This window comes from Lepidochelys olivacea (genome assembly GCF_965140295.1).
Source record: "Lepidochelys olivacea isolate rLepOli2 genome assembly, chromosome: 10".
In the NCBI taxonomy this organism is placed as follows: domain Eukaryota; kingdom Metazoa; phylum Chordata; order Testudines; family Cheloniidae; genus Lepidochelys; species Lepidochelys olivacea.
The window spans coordinates 76,714,651-76,736,967 of NC_140420.1; the positions used below are offsets into that span (position 1 = coordinate 76,714,651).

General features: G+C 40.6%; 1 protein-coding gene across 1 annotated transcript in view; it reads left to right on the forward strand.

Moving 5' to 3' along the window:
• Positions 1-22,317, forward strand: part of LRRC28 (leucine rich repeat containing 28) — a 98,745-nt gene that overhangs the window by 67,693 nt on the left and 8,735 nt on the right. Inside the window, exons 7-9 of the mRNA XM_084641069.1 lie at positions 7,533-7,635; positions 12,328-12,503; positions 15,259-15,418. Coding sequence (XP_084497195.1) covers positions 7,533-7,635; positions 12,328-12,503; positions 15,259-15,418 — 439 coding nt within the window. The remainder of the gene's footprint in view (positions 1-7,532; positions 7,636-12,327; positions 12,504-15,258; positions 15,419-22,317) is intronic.

Here is a 22,317-nt window from a genome sequence, read left to right on the forward strand (position 1 = left end):
TCCCAGTATAGACCCTTGGGACTATTTACCTCTCTCCATTCTGAAAACTAACCATTTATTCCTACCCTTTGTTTCCTATGTTTTAACCAGTTACCAATCCCTGAGAGGACCTTCCCTCTTACCCTGTGACAGCTTACTTTGCTTAAGAGGTTTTGGTGAGGGACCTTGTCAAAGGCTTTCTGAAAATCTTAAGTACACTATATCCACTGGATCCCCCTTTTCCACATGCTTGTTGACCCACTCAAAGAATTCTAGTAGATTCGTGAGGCATGATTTCCCTCTACAAAAACCCTATTGACTTTTCCCCAACAAATTACATTCTTAGAATGTGGCTTTTCATTTGTCAGATTACAGATAAATCCTCCTCATCTTCTCTACTCAACCAACTGTGGTTTGATTCCGTAGAACTTCTAATTTCAAGGTTCAGCCCTGGTCTACACTGCTGGGAGGGGAATCGATCTAAGTTATGCAACTTTAGCTATGTGAATAACGTAGCTGAAGTTGATGTACTTAGATCGACTTACCATGGTGTTTTCACTGTAGTGAGTAGACTGCTGCTTCCCCGTTGACTCTGCCTGCGCCTCTTGCAGTGGTGGAGTACAGGAGTCGACGGGAGTGCGCTTGGGGATCGATTTATCGCGTCTAGACTGGACGCAATAAATTGACCCCTGCTGGATCGATTGCTGCCCACCGATCCAGTGGATAGTGTAGACATACCCTTAATGTGCTACTTTCTGACTACTGGTTGATCTATACTGACTAGAGAAGGAGGCAAGTTGTTCATTCTCAGACATGCCTAGTAAAAAAGCATGCATCTGGGAGAAATTATCGTGTTTTTAAAATGTTACCACATTTTAACTAATAATTTGCAATTAATGTAGACAGTGCAGGTGTTGTCAGCCTTTCCTAGTGTTCCGAATTACACTTGATAGGACACGCACACAACTGCTACGAATTACACTTGATAGGACACGCACATAACTGCTACGAATTACACCTGATAGGACACGCACACAAATGCTACGAATTACACCTGATAGGACATGCTCACAAATGCTACGAATTACACCTGATAGGACACGCACACAAATGCTACGAATTACACCTGATAGGACATGCACAGTTCGAATCTAGGCTAAGGCACATAAACAAAGTCCACAACTGCAGAGTTCCCAAAAAACACTAAGTTTATTACGCTTGAGCATGGTGCCCCTCTGCTAGCCAGGAAGGGGCCCCGAATACAGATTATACAAAGTTTATATACTTTTTAGCAAAGCATGTTGCCCTCGTGCATCGGAAACCTTAGCCAATAAACAAACCCTTTTCTTATCTACCACCTATCCTTGCTTGGTGCATTCCTCGTGCTAAACCAGTATGTTAATTACACAGCATGGTCCTAAAGCCATGCATCACTAACTTTTATTATCAGGATGGGAGGCCTCACATCAAAGGCCAGGAGATAGGGAGTTAGGGACTGACAAAAACCAGATACTGGGAGTCAAGGCAGGCTGGAGACAAGGAGGAGGATTTTCACCGGAATGCAGTATCTAAGGAACACTCCTCCTGGTGCATGATGTGCTTGCTTTTAGACAATGGTGGGCCCCAAACCAAAATGGAGTCACATGTGCTAACTTTTCCTTAACGCTAGTGTAGACATGTCCACTGTGACTGCTTGCAAAATCCCTGTTCGGTCTGAGGAAAACCTACACCTGCTTACTCATAGGCTGACATTCCCGGATGTACCCCAGTAATAGTCCTGTGCTTGTGTTGTAATGCAGGATAGAGATACTGTATAAGCGAGTCCTGTTGTGTATTTTCTCTTTTGGTTTTAAAATTCACCATTCTTAAGTTTGTGTCCATGCAGAATTAGTATATTATTTGCTAAATAGATTCACCAAATATAAATATACCATGCCACTCCCAACTTTTCAAGCAGATGTCTGAACAGATAGTTGAACAAAAACAAGATTACTTACTTGTTCTTGCAATGGAGACTTAAATACCTGCATATGCCAATATAACTCTTAAATTGGTAGGTTTTCCGAGGACTGACATAAAAGGTACACTATTTAGATTTATACTAAGTAATAAAAGAGTACCCATACAATGCTCTGGGCATCCTTGACAACTTTCTAAAAATATGCTGAAATGTATTTCTGAGTCCAGCTGTGTAACCCTATGTATCGTGCCCAAGCTCTGCACCTTCCTTTTGCTTGTCTTTGTAGACCATGTGGTTTTTCCATTCTGGTCCAGTAAACGGCTTTAGGAATTCTGTTCTAGAATTGAAGATGAAACTACTGAGCTATATATTACAGGTTACTCTGTGTTCTGAAGAAGGTGAACAGGATTTAAAAATTCTCCAAGTATCGAATGCAAATGCTACAACTTCTGAAAACAAAAATTCTATTGAAAGAAACTGGAGTCTGGCTTTTTGTTGTTGCAATTAAAACAATTTGTCATGATTGATAAAATGATTTAAATAAAGTAATTATGGACCATTCTGTCTAGAGTTTGGTGACAGTGGCTGGATATTATGACAGTAAAATCTCAGTGTTGTATCACTTTTTTGAGGGTCTATATGTGCTTTTCTTTAAGCAAATGGGTCTAGTAATTTATCAGTGTACAGTCAACAAAGGTCTTCTACCACAGTAGATGCTTTTACAGCATGCCTGCTTTCACAATATGGTTAAAAGAGCATCAATGCAGACACATGAGCTTTTGTTTGGTCTTCAACCATGTGGAATGCATATGCCAGGGCCTTGAGGTTAAATAAAATAAATAAATAAATAAAAATAGAATTGGGGGTTGTTCAGGACTTGTAGTATTTGGTCACTTCTAGAAGAAAGGTCTTTGATCTGAGAGTCTGGAAGGAGGAAAGTGGAAATGTTTTAGACACAGTGCAGTGCTAGCAAAAGCCACATGAAAACTTTCTTTGTGGCTTAGCCTTTCCATAGATGGACAGCTTCTTTATTTTATAGAGTTCAAAAGAAGTGTGTTTATCAAAAAGCTTTTAACAATATTTATTTCCTGGTGTAATACATAAAAACTAATGGGGATGGTGTAGAAAGAGCTTTTTAAACTGGTAACTACTAAAATAAACTTGTTTGTGGTGGTGTTTGACACTTTTTTTTATCTTTGGAGGTTGGAAGGAGATGCATGGTTATTAATGTAATAAGTTTCATTTGAACATGAAATATGTAAACTCATGCACTGTTGTGGGATTTGGGAGCTTAAAGTTGAGGAGTTTTGCCCAAACTGAGATGGAGATGTTTATGTAGCACCCAAAAGTACTTCAGTCACGTGGGAAGTCCCTGTCTCGAAGAGCTTACAGTCTAAATGCAACATCCAAACAGAGGGGAGAAATGAAGCACAGCTCCTTTTTAGGCTTGTTGCTTAAAACAGCAGCTCCGGAGAATGTATTTTTTAAAAGACCATAACCTGATTTTCATCCTATATATGTCTATATATAACTAAATTAAAAACAAGAACCTTTTGAATTTTCTTCCCTTTTCCCCAAGACCAGTAGGATAAAACAGTAACACATTCAAGTCACCCAGCAGCCCCCAGTTTTCTGTGCTCATTGGTATAACTGGATTCTGCAACATGACTACATTTTTTCAGCTTTTCGATGTGTTGCAGTCAGTGCTGTGTGCTTATATTTTATTGGATGCCTCTGTGCTAGTGCTGTAATATTTTACATTGTACCCTACTGTGACCGGGTCGGGCCAGATGGCTACAGGAGAGTGATAGAAGGCAGATAGATTAGCCCCAGGTTAAGTATGTCCCTTTTCCATGGGTAAGGTACCAGGGAAGGTTCCAGAACAATCAGGAACTTTCTGGAAACAATTAAGGCAGACAGGCTGATTGGCTGCAGGTGTTCTAATCAAGAAGCTGCTAGAATCAGTTAAGGCTAATCAGGGCACCTGGGTTTAAAAACAAGCTCACTTCAGTTTGTGGTGCGAGTGTAAGGAGCTGGGAGCAAGAGGCGCTAGGAGCTGAGAGTGAGAACGCGGACTGTTGGACGACTGAGGAGTACAAGCATTATCAGACGCCAGGAGGAAAGTCCTGTGGTGAGAATAAAGAAGGTGTTGGGAGGAGGCCATGGGGAAGTAGCCCAGGGAGTTGTAGCTGTCACGCACCTGTTACAGGAGCCACTGTAGACAGCTGCAATCCACAGGGCCCTGGGCTGGAACCCGGAGCAGGGGGCGGGCCCGGTTCCCCCCCTCCCCCCAACTCCCTACTTGATACAAGAGGAGTTGAACTGGACGGTGGGTTCCACCAGAGGGGAAGGTCTCTGACCTGTTCCCCGACCCACTAGGTGGATCAGCAGAGACTGTGGGGATTGTTCTTCTTCCTTTCCCCATGCTGGCCAGTGATGAGACTAACTGAGTGAACGGCAGATTTGAGCCACGAAAGTGGCCAAACTGAGGGCTGCCGTGAACCTCTGAGGCGAGAAAATCTGCCAATAAGTGCAGGACCCACCAAGGCAGAGGAGGAACTTTCTCACACTACATTTATATTGTTTTATGGAGAAGGATCCTAAAACCTTTAACAAACTATATGTAGCCAACCTACGCTGAACTAATGCTAACAGCCATTTGAGGTGTTAGCTCTTTAGCAATACACACCAGCACCACGCATCATTTCAGGAGAGGAAGTGAAGATTGTTGTATACTGCAGAGGGATTTGTGTGTTTCTCATAACTTTCCAAGCAGAAATTTCTTCAGGACAGAAAGTGCCCTGTGAAAGTCAAGTACATCGTTTCAAAGGAAGTATATTGAGAGCGCTGTTAGGGTCCAGCTTAAGGCAAAATTCCCATAGTGTAGAATGGTGCAGGCTCAGGCCCTTTGTAAAAGTAATATATTAAATCAAATCACTCTGACATTTTTACTCCACAAAGGGAATCTGATAGGTTTCCTTCTAGCACCAGCACTAATGGTTCAGCCTTCAAATGACCCTTCTTCCTTGCCGAGAAAGACATAACAAGACACCACTTGGAGCCCTTCAACAGTCGTTTAGTGGGCCTACTTTGGCAGTTTGAGATGCTCCCTTACCATTTTTTCTCCCCCTATCTGTATTTCAGATGTTTGTGCGTTCCTTGCAGTGTTTTCATTTGCAGCTGGCCTGCAAAGGGGCAGCCCAATCTCAACAGCACTGTGCTGTCAATAGACCACCACCTAGCCCATATTTTGTATATTTGAATGTACTCTTACTTGAAGGATAACTACTTTCTTTTAAGCCGTTTTTTAAAAATACCACTCAGGAACAGTCAAATTGACTCTTACAAAGTGAGAGGATTTTTTTTAAAAATCTAGAAACCTTAACACTGTCCTCTCTTATAATGCCTGATTCATAACTACATACAGAGAGATTACGTTTTCAGATTAAACTGTATCTTCGTTTCCTTGTTGAATTTTAGGACACCTTTTTTCCCCCACCCCATCTTTTTTCCCATGATGTTTGATTGTGTCTGTAGTAGGTTGATCTTCTTTGCACAGACCTTTTGGGCTGCAATCCTGCAAGGTTCCTAGTGTCTTTGATTCTCTTTAAAGTCAACGGGAGCTGACTACACTCAACACCTTATGGGATCAGGAAAGCTGTAGTAGAAATGAGTAAAATGTTAGCTTGTGATTCATCAGAGTTGAATGATGGCCAGAGACCTATGCATAAATAAAACATTACACATTTATATAACATCCTGTAGTAGTAGTGGCTGGCAAAAAATCTTAGACAATTTATTGCTCCTACCATATCTAGCAGAATGAGACATAATAGGGAATTTTTACACTTTGTATTCTGGTATCTGTGTTTTAGTTGTGTTCATGAAATGGGCAGAAGTACATAGTCTCTGAGGTTTCCTTTTATATTTTCATGCCAATCAAAATAATTTCTGGTTGGTGAAGATGGGAAGTCAGAATTAGTCTAGGACAGTGTAGCTTTCACGTAGCTCATTCAATGCATTTTAATCCAAATGCTTCTTTACCTTCCTTAATTTCTAAATCTGTACTGCTTAAACCCATGATTAATATGTTGGAGGCATACAGGCATATTCAGTTTAGTAATACATTTCAGCCTTTTCTGCAGAAATGTTTTTGCAAGTGGTTAGGCCGTCAGATAGGAGCCTTCTGTTGCTTGTTTTTTTTTTTTAAATGTTTTTACTACTTAAACTTTCTAAAATAACTGATTGTGTTTTTAATTGAATTGAAATGTATGCAGTTGAATATACCCTTAATGTTTGGAAAATCATCAAAGTTAGAGATGGACTAGACCACTTAGATCATCTAAAGTAATCAGTCTCTCAGCCAGTTCAGGGCTGTTTCTTAGACTACATTTTTTAGTGCTTTGTTCAGTCTGGATTTAAATGTCTCAGGTTAATGAGTCGCTACTTTCCCTTAATAGACTGTTCCTCGAGTGACTGTGTTTTGCTGACAGGATTTTTTTATTTCCTGGAAACCTGTATTTTCCCTTTAACTTTCTCTTTCTCGGACTCTTACGTCCCAAACTAAATCGAACCTCTCCAGGCTTGGTGTTCATACTCTTAAAAGCTTGTAGGTTCTTAACGTCTCTCTCTCCTGTTACTTATTGATTAGCTATGCTCTACTTGTCTGGCTCTTCTAAACATTCCTCACCAGCCAGTCCTGCCAGCCTCCTGACTATTTTTATGAAAAGATGTAACAGTCAATGCTTGAAGTGTATTGACAGCTTACTAATAGTCATAGGAAATGTTTTGCTTTTTCTTAGTTGGAAACCTGTATGTACACTTTCTATCATATAATAATCATCTGTCAATATCTGAATTTTTTGTTTTGTAATTTTAGTGTAATATGTAAACCACTTTGTTTCACTGGCCAAAACTCTGCTTGGTTCATGCAAAATCTGCCCTCTTACATCTCATGCAATTTGAGTGATGTCAGTGTGGTTGTCTGGGTGTATAGTAAGTCAGCGCTGAATTTAACCCAGTGTGTACAGAACTACACAATTGCTGGTCTGTTAGCTGCCCTACAGCTTATGTCAGTAAACACCTGAAAAGTCAGAGGTGGTCACTAATTTGCATTAGTTATCATGAATTTCATTAAATTATTATATTATCTTGAACAGTCCCATTCTGTTTCTGTACATTGATGGAGCTCTGACTTCAGTGGAGTTACATCACTTGACACTAGCATGGGACTTGGCCTGCTGTTTTTAAAAGGTTAGCTATAGATGTGAGCCCAAGAGTCGTTTTACCTTTTCAAATTGACAGAATTAGTAAATTCATTCTCACAGTGACATTCCCTTCATAATGGGATTTACGGAAATGTTAGAAAGGGGTTAGGTATTTTTAGAGTAACTTTAGTGTGTACCGGGGTCTTTTTAAAAAATACTTTCTCCACAGATTTCATTTAGTCAAATTAAATTAAACTGACATAGCGTAATATTTCATGTTCACTTACAGGGAGTCCAATCAACTTACTTTGATTTTAATTATTTCTGCTGGGAATTGTCATTACTTCATTTTTCTCCTCTTTCTCTTTTTGTTTTCTAAAACCCAGATTTAGGTCGTTCTCGAGAACTGCAATATGTTTATGTGGATAACAATATTCACCTGAAAGGGCTCCCTTCTTATCTATATAATAAAGTCATTGGTTGCAGCGGGTAAGCATGAATTAACTTAATGTCTTACATACCTTTATCTTCTAACGCTCTTCATAAATACATGCCTGTGTGATACAACTGAATTTTATTTTGGGTTATTCATTCAGGACTGATGTTACTTTGAAGGGATTACTTTGGCTACCTGTTCTATATTACTTTTGTAATCTTCTGCATTAATTTGCTGAACATTTTAATATTTCAGTGCTAAGCCACAACAGCCAGAGCATTTGTGGATATTTGTAGGAAACGTTTACTGATAATGTAGGGCATGAAGCTGAAGACTGTGTTTTAAATTTGGCCCAAAATATAGGCTTCATTAAAACATACTTTTCCAAAATCAAGACCAATAGGTATATTCTGTATTTTTAAAATATGTTTCAATGATCTTTAATAAGTAAACATCTCTTACAGTGTTTGCATCCCATACATTGCAGCACTGGACTAGTCAGTGGATTCTCAAACCTTTGCCTGTAATGGACCATATCTGAATAGAATTTCACGTGGGCTTTCCTCTTATTCATACTCTCATAACATCCCTGTAGCAACTCTTTATAGTGCTTGGCACTCAATAAGCGATTAAATAATTTTCTACAAATTGCAATCCAACTTTTATGTATATTTAAAAATACCCTAAGCTCTATCGTATGTTTGCAAAAAGAAAAGGAGTACTTGTGGCACCTTAGAGACTAACCAATTTATTTGAGCATAAGCTTTCGTGAGCTACAGCTCACTTCATCGGATACATCACGAAAGCTTATGCTCAAATAAATTGGTTAATCTCTAAGGTGCCACAAGTACTCCTTTTCTTTTCGCGAATACAGACTAACACGGCTGTTACTCTGAAACCTATCGTATGTTTGTGAGTTTGATGTGAGGAGAAAGTGTGCTCTTCAGGACACTTGCCTGTTTCTTCCCTGACTTAAATCAGGAATAATAGCTCCACTGAAATTAATGTAGTTATGCTGGGGCAAAAGTGGTGAGAGGAGTACATGCCCCAATATCTTCTAATTATAAAATCACTGTGCTATTCCTCTCAACTATACCTACACTAATTATAAACTCCACATTTATAGCCCATGCCTTGTTAAAGTATGTTAACCATTACACATCTGAGAATTTTTAAGGTTTTCCTGATAGCCAAAGCTCATATTCCTGTTTGTTCCTGTGATGTATAAGTATTTTGAAGTTGTATCACAATTTGCTGTTGCCAGGTGGGGTCTCTCTGTGCTGATCAAAAATTTTATTGACCTTATCCTTCAATAAATGACGTGGTTGTATATCTACTTTAAGTGTTTGTTTTGCTTTATCAGAAACTGGAATAAATTGTAAACAAGATGTTAAATTGTTTTTCTTTACTTTTAATTCACTCTTCTTTTTTGAGAAAACACTAGTGGTAGTACCTAAAAGTGTGCTAACAGGTTTGATTGAACAGTTTTGTTTATTTTCAGTCATTTTGAACCCCATCTTTGCCTTTCACTATATCTTTAATATTCCATTTTAATCTGTTAAAATGTTTGTATCTAAAACGAACCGTATGCAAATTTTTTGAGTGGCATCACTTGTCATCTTATTTCACAACTGTCTGCATAAACCAGATTTTCATTTGACTTTGTCCCTTTTAAAAGATGTCTGCTAGTGTTCCTCCTTATTTACGATATCTTCATTTTCATAGCCTAATCAGATTTTATGTTAGCCTTTGGCATTTTAACCACAATTGAATACAGCAGGTCTAGATGAGACGGCTAAAATGGCAGCATCCAATAGTTCCTTGACTACACTTCCACTGTTACTGCCACTGGTGCAGCTACACCAGTAGTAGCTACAATGGAAAATTTAATAAGTCTTGTAGACAAGGCTGGACGCAGTCAAAGCATTGCATAAACGTGAACTAACTAATCCTCATAGCACTCCAGTAAGGCATGTGGGGAAACAAACCCACATTGTGCTCTGTGGTGGTACTTGTACTTTCTTTAACACATGAATAAAAAATATAATTTTTTAAAAATTACCACCAGCAATTAAAAACCAATTCAGCTGATCAGCTTTGTCCTCCCCATTACAGAAAGAGGGCAGCCACAGACCACATTTTAGCACTATATGGGTTGCATTTGGGTACAGCTGATCTTCTTGTCTCCCCAATATCAGTCATAACAGAAGTGCTCAGTCTTTGAGCAAGCAATTTGACTTGATAAAGTGCTTCCCCCTGCCCAGATTTCATCTTTGCGAATAAATTTCTGTCCCTTCCGCCAAAACAAAGATAGCACTTATATTTGCAAATTAAGAACAGAACTATTGTTGCACTGTCAGGGTTATTTCTAAAAAGAGGCTATATTAACAGGAGCTGCACACTTTTTCAGATTCCTTATGTTAAAAGGTAAAATCATTTTGTGACAGAATCTACTCTTCTTTAGTAAGCAAAATAGGGTCTCTGTTTGGACTTGTACATACTGGTAAAAGACACCTCTCCATACGCTATAAACATCTTTGATATAACTTAAAATACACATATTTAGGAGAAAAAATGTAACACAAAAGAAATTCCACTTGCTGGTCGCACTCTCATCTCCTCTTCTATAGGGTAACTGTTAACGGCATAAGGAACAACGTGCTCAAATAGAGTTGATAATGTACTGAATGGATGTTTAAATGATATACTAATTGTCTGCTAAAGCATTTCTGTGTCCTTTGCAATAGTAAGCATTAGTGGCTGGTGTAAGGTCTTTACTGGTCAGGTAAACGGATTAGAGACCTGGAATGAAGATATGGTTGTTTAATGCTTTATATGGTCACTGTCTGGACAGGAAAACTGACGACTTGTTGCTAATTTCAAGCTAAGACTCTGAAAATAAAATATAAATTACATTGCTCAAGTAATGAATCTGTGAATTCTGCTGTCAGGCTGGCTGAAATATCATCTTTATATATGTGATTATCTCAGCACTTAAAATTTTTGTTTTCTCTTTTTCTGGATTGGATTTGCTGTTCTTCCACTTGGACTGATCGATTTACTGTTTTGAGCCTGTCATTCCTTCTGAATGTATACAATCATAGTTTTACTCCTGTGGTTTATTTACTAAAGCTGTTCGGTAACTCCACTTTTAACATGGAGTTTTAGTTTTTCCTAGCCACACAGAGGATCACTATAAGCAAGAAAGGGGATGGTGTTTCTCTTTCTTACCTCATGGCATTCTTGTTTGTGCATCCTTCATGCCTATTAATAACCAGTTGTTATTCTTAGGGCAGTATTCTTTCTCCTGACACGTCTTGGCAGAAATGTATACAGTTATCCCCTTAAACATGCTACCATCCTATTTTGCAACTTTTGGGGATGGAGAGGTGGATATTAATAACCTAGGCCATAAGATAGATGTGAGGCCCAGTTGATACTGAAGTAAGTATTCAATGCATTTTACCTGTGTTATCTATTGAGGTTAATAGGGGGTAGATCAGCTAAATTCAGTTCCTCACACCAGAACATTTCCCTTCCTTTGTATTTACTGAAAGATGCTGTATTGTAGGCACAGGTTTTTGGGGCCTGACATGATACATTTGATTTCTTAGTTCCTGACTTTCCTCCGCCCCCTCAATACTTTGTAAGGAAGATTCAATATTGATTGAAGTCAGTAGAGAGGTTTGTCAGTCTGCTGCTTGATGCTGTGTTCCATACCTCAGTTCTCCTGAGGTTTTCATCCACTGTCCTGTGCAGTTGAAGTTCCTTCTTATCTGGGACATGAAGGTTTTTTTCCCCCTTTTTCAGGTCTGTTAGGATCCGGTTTCTTTTCCTGGGCCCAATACCTGGAAAAGTTGACAATTCAGTTACTTTGCCCCTTTTCTTATTCCATTTGTTAGATCTGAACTTAACAAAGGCTGCACTTTTGCGTCCAATTTTTAAGTTGTTATAAACAATACCAAATAGTTCATGTCATTCCTGGCTTCTTAATAGTCTGGATAGACTGCAGCAGAAATCAAGTAGGGAATTTATTTTTTTTACTAACAAACTAAACTGCTCTGTTTGGATCCGCTGTTCCTGAGAATCCCCCTTCTTCTGAACTTGGGTTGGGTTGGAAAGGGCAGAGTTTGCTGATTTTTCTGGGTTATCTTCTCATTTTCACCAGGGCAGTCTTTTCAGGGGAGCTCTGGGAGGGGGAAAGCAGCGTTCAGTGGCATTTAAAGCACTAATTGCCTTATGGCTATATTTTGCCTGACATGTTGTGGGTGGGAAATCCATTATCATTCCAAGCTGGTTGGTTCAAGGCACAGAAACCCTATTGTCAGGTAAGACATTGACCCATTAGTAAAATATTTTGTAATAGTAACAACCAGTTTGTACTGTTCAGTTAGGTCTGGCTAAATGAGAGTGACTCAGAGGCAAAGCTAGCAACACTAGACTTTGTTAGTCAATGTCCTTGGTTCACCTTGTGGCTCTGTTCTCATTTTTTCTAGGTATTGGGTATTACTTAATCAGTAAAGACCTTCAAATGGGCCACATCTAGCCGGTTACAGGCAGTTAGAATGTGTACTAAATTCATTTCAGTCTGAAACTCACACTGTGTATAAGAGTGAGCTCTTATTCTAGGAAGGCAGTGTTCTGTAGAACAGTGTAAAGTGCACTTTGAGGTGATTGCATATTGTTTCCCCAATGGTTACTTTTATTCTGGCTAACTGCTTTCTGAATGGTTTGTATTCCTCCAGCTGTGGCTCCCCTATTCAGGTTTCAGAGGTGAAGCTGCTCTCCTTTTCATCGGGACAGTTAACTGTGTTCCTCCCAGCAGAGGTGAAGTCTATAGGGACAGAGACCGATCATGTGCTGCCTTTGCAAGAGCTAGCCATGAGGACACTCTATAACACCTACTACAGGTTTTTAAAAGGTAATTTAATTGTCTATTCATATCCTTCAGAGCTTGACAAGACCCAGCAAATGAATGGTCTTTTCAGAGGTGACAGTAGCATTTATAGAGCTCTTCAAAGTGCTTTGCAAACATCAATGTTTTAAAATGTCTATTCCAGCAAATTACATTTAAGTGACCAACAAAAATTCTTTGGCCCAAAAGACATTGCTAAACATTGGGCTCCAAAGGTAAAGTGGTGGTTAGAATTTTTTTTGGGGGGGGGGGAGAACAATGTAAAAGGATGCAGGCTTTTCACAGTCTGCAGTGGAGAAGAAACTGACTTTAATGGGACAGGAGAGGGAGAAATTATTATTCCCGAGGCAAGATTAGATGCATTGTCCAACAATGCAACTCCTTGCCAGGCAGCACGCTCCTAAACTGGCAGACTTGTTATACATAAGGCAGAAGAAATGTTAGCAGCCGTTGGCCATTTCAGTACAGCATGACAGCTGAGCTGCTTTAGTTCTGCTCCAGTTCACGCTCTTTGTTGAAAACTGGCCCATGGCTCCTCTGGTTATGTATCATACTACCACATGAGATACCAATATTTGAGAGTAATTTGGGGGTTCAGGCTTTGTTAGATTTTGGAATGTTGTGGATCTATCATATTCCATGCTTTGAGAATTTGTGAACCATGGAAGGAGATGTATGTAAAAAGGCTAATCAGGGAAAGCTTGGACTGGAATTATTGTTGTCAATCATAACCACTAAAGTAGTTCCTTTTGCCAAGAAAAAGTGTACAGTGAAGAGCTGACATTCTGCTGCTTGGACTTCTCTCTGCCCCAAACATTATTTATTTATTTAGGCCAATGATGGATGTCACATGTTAAGAGTGGGCCAAACACAGGAAACTATATTAGAGGAAACAATTCTGCACTGCTGGGGGAATGAATTAATGACCTGTTAGAGGTTGTGTGTTTCTGATTTCTGTTACTTAGGGGAAAAACAGGGAGGAGTTCAAATACCAAGATTATAACGGTACAATGCTCATAGAGCACAAGGTGCAATTTTCTGTGTGCATGCATGAAATTCTAATCTTTTTTGGAAGACAGGCTGGGGATTTGGGGCAAAAAGGATTATTCACTTCTCTCCTCTGGAAAGCAGAATTCAGATCTTTAAATTACAGATGACTGTAATTTTATCTATGTCACAACCACCACACAGTGTGGCAAGATAGTCACAAGCAAGGTTTAAGTTTAGAAAGGCCAGGGTAGTGTTGCACAATCAATGTGAAGTGTAGTCGGCAGGGTTCAGGAAAATTTGTGCAAGGCTGCAGGCATTATGTCTTTGGCCAGTGCTTGAGAGATGAGGAGTCACCTATTTTAAGTATCTTCCCTATCCTCAAATTTCTGCACTACAGTTTATTTTGTACCTTTCTAGTCTGGTCATAGTAACCATCATTAAAGGCGATGAGCAACACCTTGGGTGACAGTCAAAATCTGGTTGAGACTGGGGCATGGTCATGGGCGAACTATTAAAGGTCAATCCAGACAGGGATTAGATGGGTTGTGGGAAGGAGATGGAGGATGCGGCAGAGGTAACATCGCCCTCTTTGGTCCACTATTGGTTGCTTGTGTTTGCAATTTCAAGGGTGGTGTTAGAACCTCAGCTAGTGTTACAAAATCGTATTACAGCAGTGACCAGGCTGGCTTTCCTCGATCTTTGCCTGGTCAGCAAGTTGTGACCTCTTCTGTTAGATGCAGACCATTCTTCTGTTATCCATGCCTTTGTCACCTCAAAATTAGACTACTGGATTGCACTGTATGTGGGGCTACACTTTACATTTATTTAGAAACTGAGTCCGGCGCAAATTCTAGAAGTCTGTTTATTAAATTCTGCCCCTCATCTTGCTCAGTTAACACCCTATACTAGTGTGCAGCACTGGCTGCCTCTTTGTTTTCTGTTGGAGTTTCGGATGTTGGCTTTGACTTGTGGAAGTCCTAAGTGGCCTGGGGCCTGCCCAACTGAGAAATCACATTTCCCACAGCTGTGGCAAATGGGGGCACTGGAGCTGGATCCGGGGCCTCTTGGGTATAGAAGAGCGAGATCTGTTGACCTGTGGGGCATACTAATAAGGCCATGTATTTGCTGGGCCTTTTGGAGGTGGCTGTGGTTATGGCTTTGGTTATCGTTGGCAATTTTGAATTGCTGGATGATTAATTGTTTGGGGTTTGTATAAACTGTGCTGTGCTGTGGGATGGTTATTTATTGAATTATATAAATAAAATGATACCGACTTCCTTCCTAGAATCTTGTATTGTTGACTATTGAATAGCCACTGATTAGGACAGAGAACCTCACTTCGGTTAATAGATCTAATTTAATGACGCACACTTAACTAAATCCTCCAAATTTTAATTCTAAGTTTTGCTTGAGTCAGCCAATGCCTCTGTTTAGAAATGTTTTACTGCTTGTAGCATTTGCTGTTTTTTTGTATTTGCTTGAGCAACAGCACCTTCACCTAGCTGTTTGGGTCTGATTAATCCTATGCCTGCAGTTTTTTGTTAACTTCCCTTGCTTATTTACATTGCAAGTGCCATTATGGGCTTCATCTTATTTGCAAATAATTTGCTTAAGTTTACTATTCCTTTGACATGGCCAGATGTTACTGAGAGGATTAGTGAGATATTTAGTAAACTAAGGGGTCATGGAACAGGTTTACTATGTTGAACCTTATCATGAATTTGTTTTGTTACAATCCTGGTTCTTAACTTATGTTTCTTTTTTTCTCTAGATTTCAGCTTCCTAACTCCAATCTCATTACCTAAAAGTCTCTTGGAATTACTGCACTGCCCTCTGGGACACTGTCACCGTTGCAGCCAGCCCATGTTTACCATTGTCTACCCAAAGCTCTTTCCCTTGAGGGAGACTCCAATGGCGGGCCTGCACCAGGGGTAATTACAGAAAATTAGACTGGGGTTTCAGACCTTCCATAGGGGCTCCTGTTGGGAAGAAAAACATCTTTATGGAACTTGAGGAATTTTTTTTAGCTTGGCAGCCTTAATGGGGTAAAGTCTTTTTTTCTGAGATCTCCTATCAAAGGGGACCGTCATATTTATTTCTGTCATTTCCCACCAGCATTTTATTGTGCATGTACTAACAAGGGCAACAGTAGTCACCATGATACTTGCTGATGGTACTCAGGGTTGTGAGGCACCTTCCTATTATGTGCCTTAGCGTGATGAAGCCTTGTCTGTGCCTGCTATGTATCAGCTCCATGGGCAACACAAGCACTTCCCTCTAGGCTTCACAGGCCCTGCTGTCACCTTATGTTAGCAGTTGGCACATCCCAGCCCATAAGCCCTCCAAGCACCTCCCTGGAGTGTCCAGTCTGTTCCAGTGGACACTCGCGATATTCTCAGATTTGTTGCTTCAGAAGAAACAGTACACCCCAGCTTAACAGTTCCACCTCCAATCACTTGTCCGCTTAACGTACAGCACTTAGATATGTTTATAGTAAAGTCAAGTATAAGTTTATTTAACAAAACATAACATCCAAGTAGTAGCAAGTAGAAGTATTGGGAAAAAATGATTACGTATAAAATAATATCATAACATACATTCTAGAGCCTAGACTTCATTAACAAGATACTCTCATGTCTAACCAATATTGCTCTCCCCGAATCCTTGCATCACTTTTCAGCCAGCTGGCTTGACCCTTTTTTCATGAGACAAGAATGCTGTCAGCTGGCCTTTTTGGTGAAGGACCCAGAGTGTCACTTTGTACTCCAAGATATACCAGAGCAATTTTTTGTTTATCCATACACAGGACACCCCCCCCCACACACACACACTTGTTTTCTTAATCCTGTAGATTCCTCTGCTGTAGATTTTGAAATCTCTTCTTTTGCCTGTGGCTCAGTATGCAAACAGGCCTCCATTATGAGGCATCCCAATACACAAATGGCCAGATATGGAGATAGGTGTCTATTACCTTCTGCCTGAAAGGAACACTTCTGAGGTATGTCATCTCTGGTGAACTATTATGCAAATATCTGACCTGGGGATCCATCTGAAATCCTGTGCCGTCTGCCAGTTAGCACCAAGGCGTCCCTGGTTCATACCTTCTCCCTTACATTGATGCCGTAGAGTTAGCTCCTGCCCAGTTGCCTGGGCAGTGAATGTGCCACCACATTTTCCTTTCCCTTCATATGTACCATTTCCATGTCATATGCTTTGAGCGCTCTCGAATGCAGAGTCTGGAGTTGGTACCTTTTGTTCTGTGAAACCATGCCAATGGACTGTGGTCTGTTAGGACTCTGGACTTCCTGTGGAATAGGTAAGGCCTTAGCTGCCTGACCGCCCACATAATTGCATAACATTCTCTTTCTGTGACAGAAAATTTTCTTCAGTGTGGGGAAGGGGATCACTTTTTTTTACTTGAGTTATAGGATGCTTTTTATTGCCTTGGCCCGCTTGCATTAACACCGCTCCCAGGCCTGTATTGGATACATCTGTGCAGAGTTCAGCCATCTTATCAAAGCTAGTACTGGCTTGAACCAGTTTCTCTAATGGAATTCTTTTCACTTTATCAAAGCCTTCTTGACAGGCTGCAGTCTCTTTTTGCAGAGGTCTGTAATTGCAGACAGAATGTTACTGAAACCTTCCACAAGCCAGCATTAATAATTTGCCAAACCTCTAAAAGACTGAACTTGCTTTTTGGTTCAAGGTACAGGCCAGTTAACAATGGACTCCACTTTTAAAGGATCCAGACAAATCTGTCCCTCTTCTGTCCAATAGCCTAAGTAAAGGACTTTTGGCCTCCCCATCTTACGTTTTGTCATTTTTACTGTAAGACCAGCATCTTTGCGTCTCTTCAGCACAATTCCCACATCATCCTTATAATCTTGCCAGGAATGGCTGAATATTACAATATCATTTATGGAGGCATGAGCAAAGCCCTATAACCTGGCCAACACTTGATTAACGAGCCTCTGAAATGTGACTTCTGCATTAATTAACTTAAAAGGTAACACTTTAAACTGACAAAGTTCTGAATTGGTTATGAAGGTGAATTTTTTTTTTCCTGTACTTCAATGTTTAAGGGGATTTGCCTTTTGTTAAATCCAGGGTGCTTGGTAATTTTGTCCTGCCTAAAATGTCTAGCATATCATTGATTCTGGGCATAGGGTAGGCACCAGAAACTTGTGACAGCATAAAGCTTTTTTGGGGACCGTAACAACTGGAGAAGCCTAGGGACTATTATTTGACTCTGTAACTATTCCCATGTCTAGCATGCTTGCTTCCTCCTTGCAAATTTGCTCCTGCATTTTGCCAGTTGTCTTGTATGCTCTGCTGGACACTGGCTTTGGTCCGACAGTGTTAATCTTATGGACCATTTTGTGAGTCAGGCCTGGCCTGCTGGAAAATACCTGTCAGTGACTTTGCAGCATGGCCACATTTGCCTTTTCAGTTAAGTTTAACCCTTCATATAAATCAGTGCCCTCTAGTTGGGTATCGCTGTGGCATTCAATCACCAAATCAATAAGAGGGGCTGTCTCGCAGTCCTAAACTGCACAGCAAATCTTGTTTACAATGGCTTCACGATTGTAGTATACTTTTAACCTGTTGATTTGCACAGTTGGAGGTGTAACCCTGCTGTGGGGCCTTGGTATATTGCAGGTAACATTAACTCTTTCTGCCACCTCATAAGCCTCTTCCCATGAATTGTGCATTTTGTGCGTATTTAGAATCATAGAATCATAGAATATCAGGGTTGGAAGGGACCCCAGAAGGTCATCTAGTCCAACCCCCTGCTCAAAGCAGGACCAATTCCCAGTTAAATCATCCCAGCCAGGGCTTTGTCAAGCCTGACCTTAAAAACCTCTAAGGAAGGAGATTCTACCACCTCCCTAGGTAACGCATTCCAGTGTTTCACCACCCTCGTAATGAAAAAGTTTTTCCTAATATCCAATCTAAACCTTCCCCACTGCAACTTGAGACCATTACTCCTCGTTCTGTCATCTGCTACCATTGAGAACAGTCTAGAGCCATCCTCTTTGGAACCCCCTTTCAGGTAGTTGAAAGCAGCTATCAAATCCTCCCTCATTCTTCTCTTCTGCAGGCTAAACAAGCCCAGCTCCCTCAGCCTCTCCTCATAACTCATGTGTTCCAGTCCCCTAATCATTTTTGTTGCCCTTCGCTGGACTCTCTCCAATTTATCCACATCCTTCTTGAAGTGTGGGGCCCAAAACTGGACACAGTACTCCAGATGAGGCCTCACCAATGTCGAATAGAGGGGAACGATCACGTCCCTCCATCTGCTCGCTATGCCCCTACTTATACATCCCAAAATGCCATTGGCCTTCTTGGCAACAAGGGCACACTGCTGACTCATATCCAGCTTCTCGTCCACTGTCACCCCTAGGTCCTTTTCCGCAGAACTGCTGCCTAGCCATTCGGTCCCTAGTCTGTAGCTGTGCATTGGGTTCTTCCGTCCTAAGTGCAGGACCCTGCACTTATCCTTATTGAACCTCATCAGATTTCTTTATTTATAGGAAGTAACACCAGAACCAATCACCCACATCAAATGATCAATCACAGGTATTGAGATCATACCATTCTTTGTGAGCTGCCTGGCCTTTGAGCAGTAAAACCTCACTAATCCCCATCAGGGATTTTAAATCCTTCCTGAACCTCTGCACGTGTTCAGCCACTAGTCCCTGCCACTGCCTCAGTACCACCCCCCCAGGAATCTCTAAGAAGATCCAGGGGACCTCTGATCTGTCTGTCATACAGAAGGTCAAATGGGGCAAACCCTGTGGACTCTTGGGGCACCTCCTGCTAAGCAAATAGCAGACTAACCTTACATCCCAGTAACTTGTCCCCTTGTTTCATACATTCTCAGCATAGATTTTTAGGGCCCCATTGAATCTTTAAACAAACCATTTGTTTCCAGTACTTCTGCTTGTACTACTTGAATTTTTGTGTTAAATACAGTTATACTTGATTTCACTGTAAACTTATCTAAGTGCTGTATGTTACGTGGAGCCGTGATCTGAGGTGAAACTGTTAAGCTGTGGTTTATTGGTTTTTTGGAAGCAGTGAATCTGTGAATGCTGTGAGTGTCCAGTGGACCAGCAGCTGGACTCTCCAAGGGAATGCGCAGAAGGCTTGTGGGCTGGGGTGTGCCAGTTGCTAACCTGTAGATTGACAGCAGGGCCTGCAAGTCCTAGAGAGCAGTGCTTGTGTAGCCTATGGCCAGTGGAGTTGGGGAGCTGATCCCCAGGAGGCACAGACAAGGCTTTCTCATGCAGAGGCCAGGTAGTTTGAGGTGCCTCACAACCCTCCCGGCAAGCATCAGAGTCACCCAGTATAGATTGTTCTTAATCTAAAGTTATCTTATTTATGCATTTATTTACAATAGATTAATTTCCATAAACCTGGAACAGCCTCGAGGTGGCAATGACTATTGAACAGCTAATGGCTCTGATGTTGTGGGACTCAACTATTCCTAACAGAACAGCACGTGGGTGATCAGGAAATCCATTGGGAGGGTTTTCTGAGTCAGGAAAGAACTATTACCAAACAGCAATCCTTCACCTGGTGACTTCACCCCTGTATCTGAGGCAAATGCAAGCACCAAATAAAATGCCACAAGGCATATTGGTTTCTTTTGCTAAAGGCAAAAATGAAAGCCAGTGGTGGGGGCATTGCAGCCATTATCAGAGTATATTTCAAATAATCTGCAACTAAAATGCTCTTCTTCAATATGAGCAAATCAGGGGTGTGCAGTGGAAGGGTGCTGTGCTGAAGAAGATGGTTGCTAGTGAAATGCAATTACAAACAGTTCAGTTTCTATGGTCACAGAAAATGTGAACATGCCTGTAAGGCTGTCTAGTGAAGCAGCCAAACCTACACAGTTGTGTTCGCTTGCCTGGTAGCATAATCAAACAAGAGTTTAAAACTAGGGAGTATTGTTCCTCAGGCCCGTAGAAAGTTGGCATAACTTAATGCTGAACACTGGTCATTTTGTAGTGCTTTTCCAGTACCACCTATTAGCCTGAGCTGGGGTTGGTGCCGAATACATGGGCAGGTGGAATACAGGTTTTAGTGAGAGGTGAGTGAAACAGTCTATCCTCACAGACCTAACTTTGTTTAAAATTTTAGTTGTACGGAGAAAGGTAATTCTGTTTCACTGAGGCTTTATGAGGAAACTGAGGCAGGTGGGGAGTGTGTTCATTTTCAGCCTCCAGTTAGTCATGCTGGTCAATTAATGCACCCATAATTATCAACCAGAGAAAAGTTTAGTATCTTGCCAAGAAGGGAGGTGTAGCAATATCATACCCAGAAGCCTGCCTTCTGCCTGGTGTCAAGAGGTGTTTTCAGTCAGTGAGGAGAATCAGCAGCAACATCCTAGCTTGAACCTCTCTTGAGCCTGCTCCATGGTTTGTTTTGACTTGAGTTTCTTCCCTTCTTTGTGTCTGAGAGGAGGTTCCACCATAGAAAAGACCCTGTGGCTGTGCACCTGGTTAGTGTTAAAGCACAGAATAAGCAGGTGGTGCTCTATCCTTCCCATCTCAGGTGGGAATGTCTCTTGCCCAGGTGACAGTGCCATGTTTATAGGGGCAGTGGGGAGAAATGTGTAGGAATTTTTCTCCATAAACCAGAGCTAATAGCTGAACCATGAGGACATAGACACATACATAACAGGAACATGAGAACTACTCACAATGTAGTTCAGTATTTTCAGAAATCTAGTTTGCTATCAACAAATAAAGTCATATTTTGTTGGACAAACAAACCCGACAGCTAGGTTCTCCTGAGAAAAGTTGTTAAACAATTCCTTAGACATCCTCTTCTTAAACATGGAAAAGAAAAGTTAGGCATTTATAGATGTCTTTACTGAGAATGATATTTAAGCCCCATACATACCAGTAATACTAAACTCAGTTCTTGCACTGTTGAAAATCTTTTAATTTGCCAGTAATTCTTCTGTAGCAGCAAAAGAAAAAAAAAGTTATATCAGTAAGAAAACTTTAAAAAAGAAAATAAAAAAATCTGATTGCTGATTCAAGCAGATGGTATGATTTTTCTCAAGTTATATGGCAGCCTCTTGTGCTGAGAGTTTGTAGCATAATGCTGCTCTGATTTATGAGCAATACAGCTTTATGAAGTGAAAACAACTTGTGCATCTTAAATTTGGACAGCAGCCAGGAAGCACCATAACTGCTATTTTAGAAAATCCATCTCCTTTCTTAGAAAGCTCTTCTGATTGTAAAGACAGTTATCTTCAACTTGCTGTTCTGTTGAAATTTTGACTGTCAGATGATTAAACTCCACCAGCACAAGAGGTTATAACAAGACATAATGGGATGAAATTAAGAAAAAAATATTCAAGCTGTCAGGAAATTTTTCCAGGAAGCAAAATGGATTAGTGTGTGTTGTGTAGTTTCCTAAGCAAATGATGGACATTTCTTTTTTGGGACATCCAAACTAGAGTGGACAAACCGCTGAGCTTTATATTGTATGTAATGATCCTACAGCGGCAGCAGATGGCTAGATTCCTAAAGAGATGGAAGAGACCTACTTTTTATAGTTGCCACAAAACTATGGTTAAGAGTCAATGAACACCTCCAACACAAACCCTTATTTTCCAGGGATTATTAAAATTCTTACTGTGCTGAAACTTGCCAGGCAGACTCTATTCCAGGAAGAAATTATTGTTGCAAATGTTAAAAACAATACCATATTTTTCCACCAAATTAAGTTTTGCTATGATTCAGTGTACTAATCCCTTATGTTGCCATGCTGAGACTCTAAAATACCTGTTTCATTTAAAATATACATTACT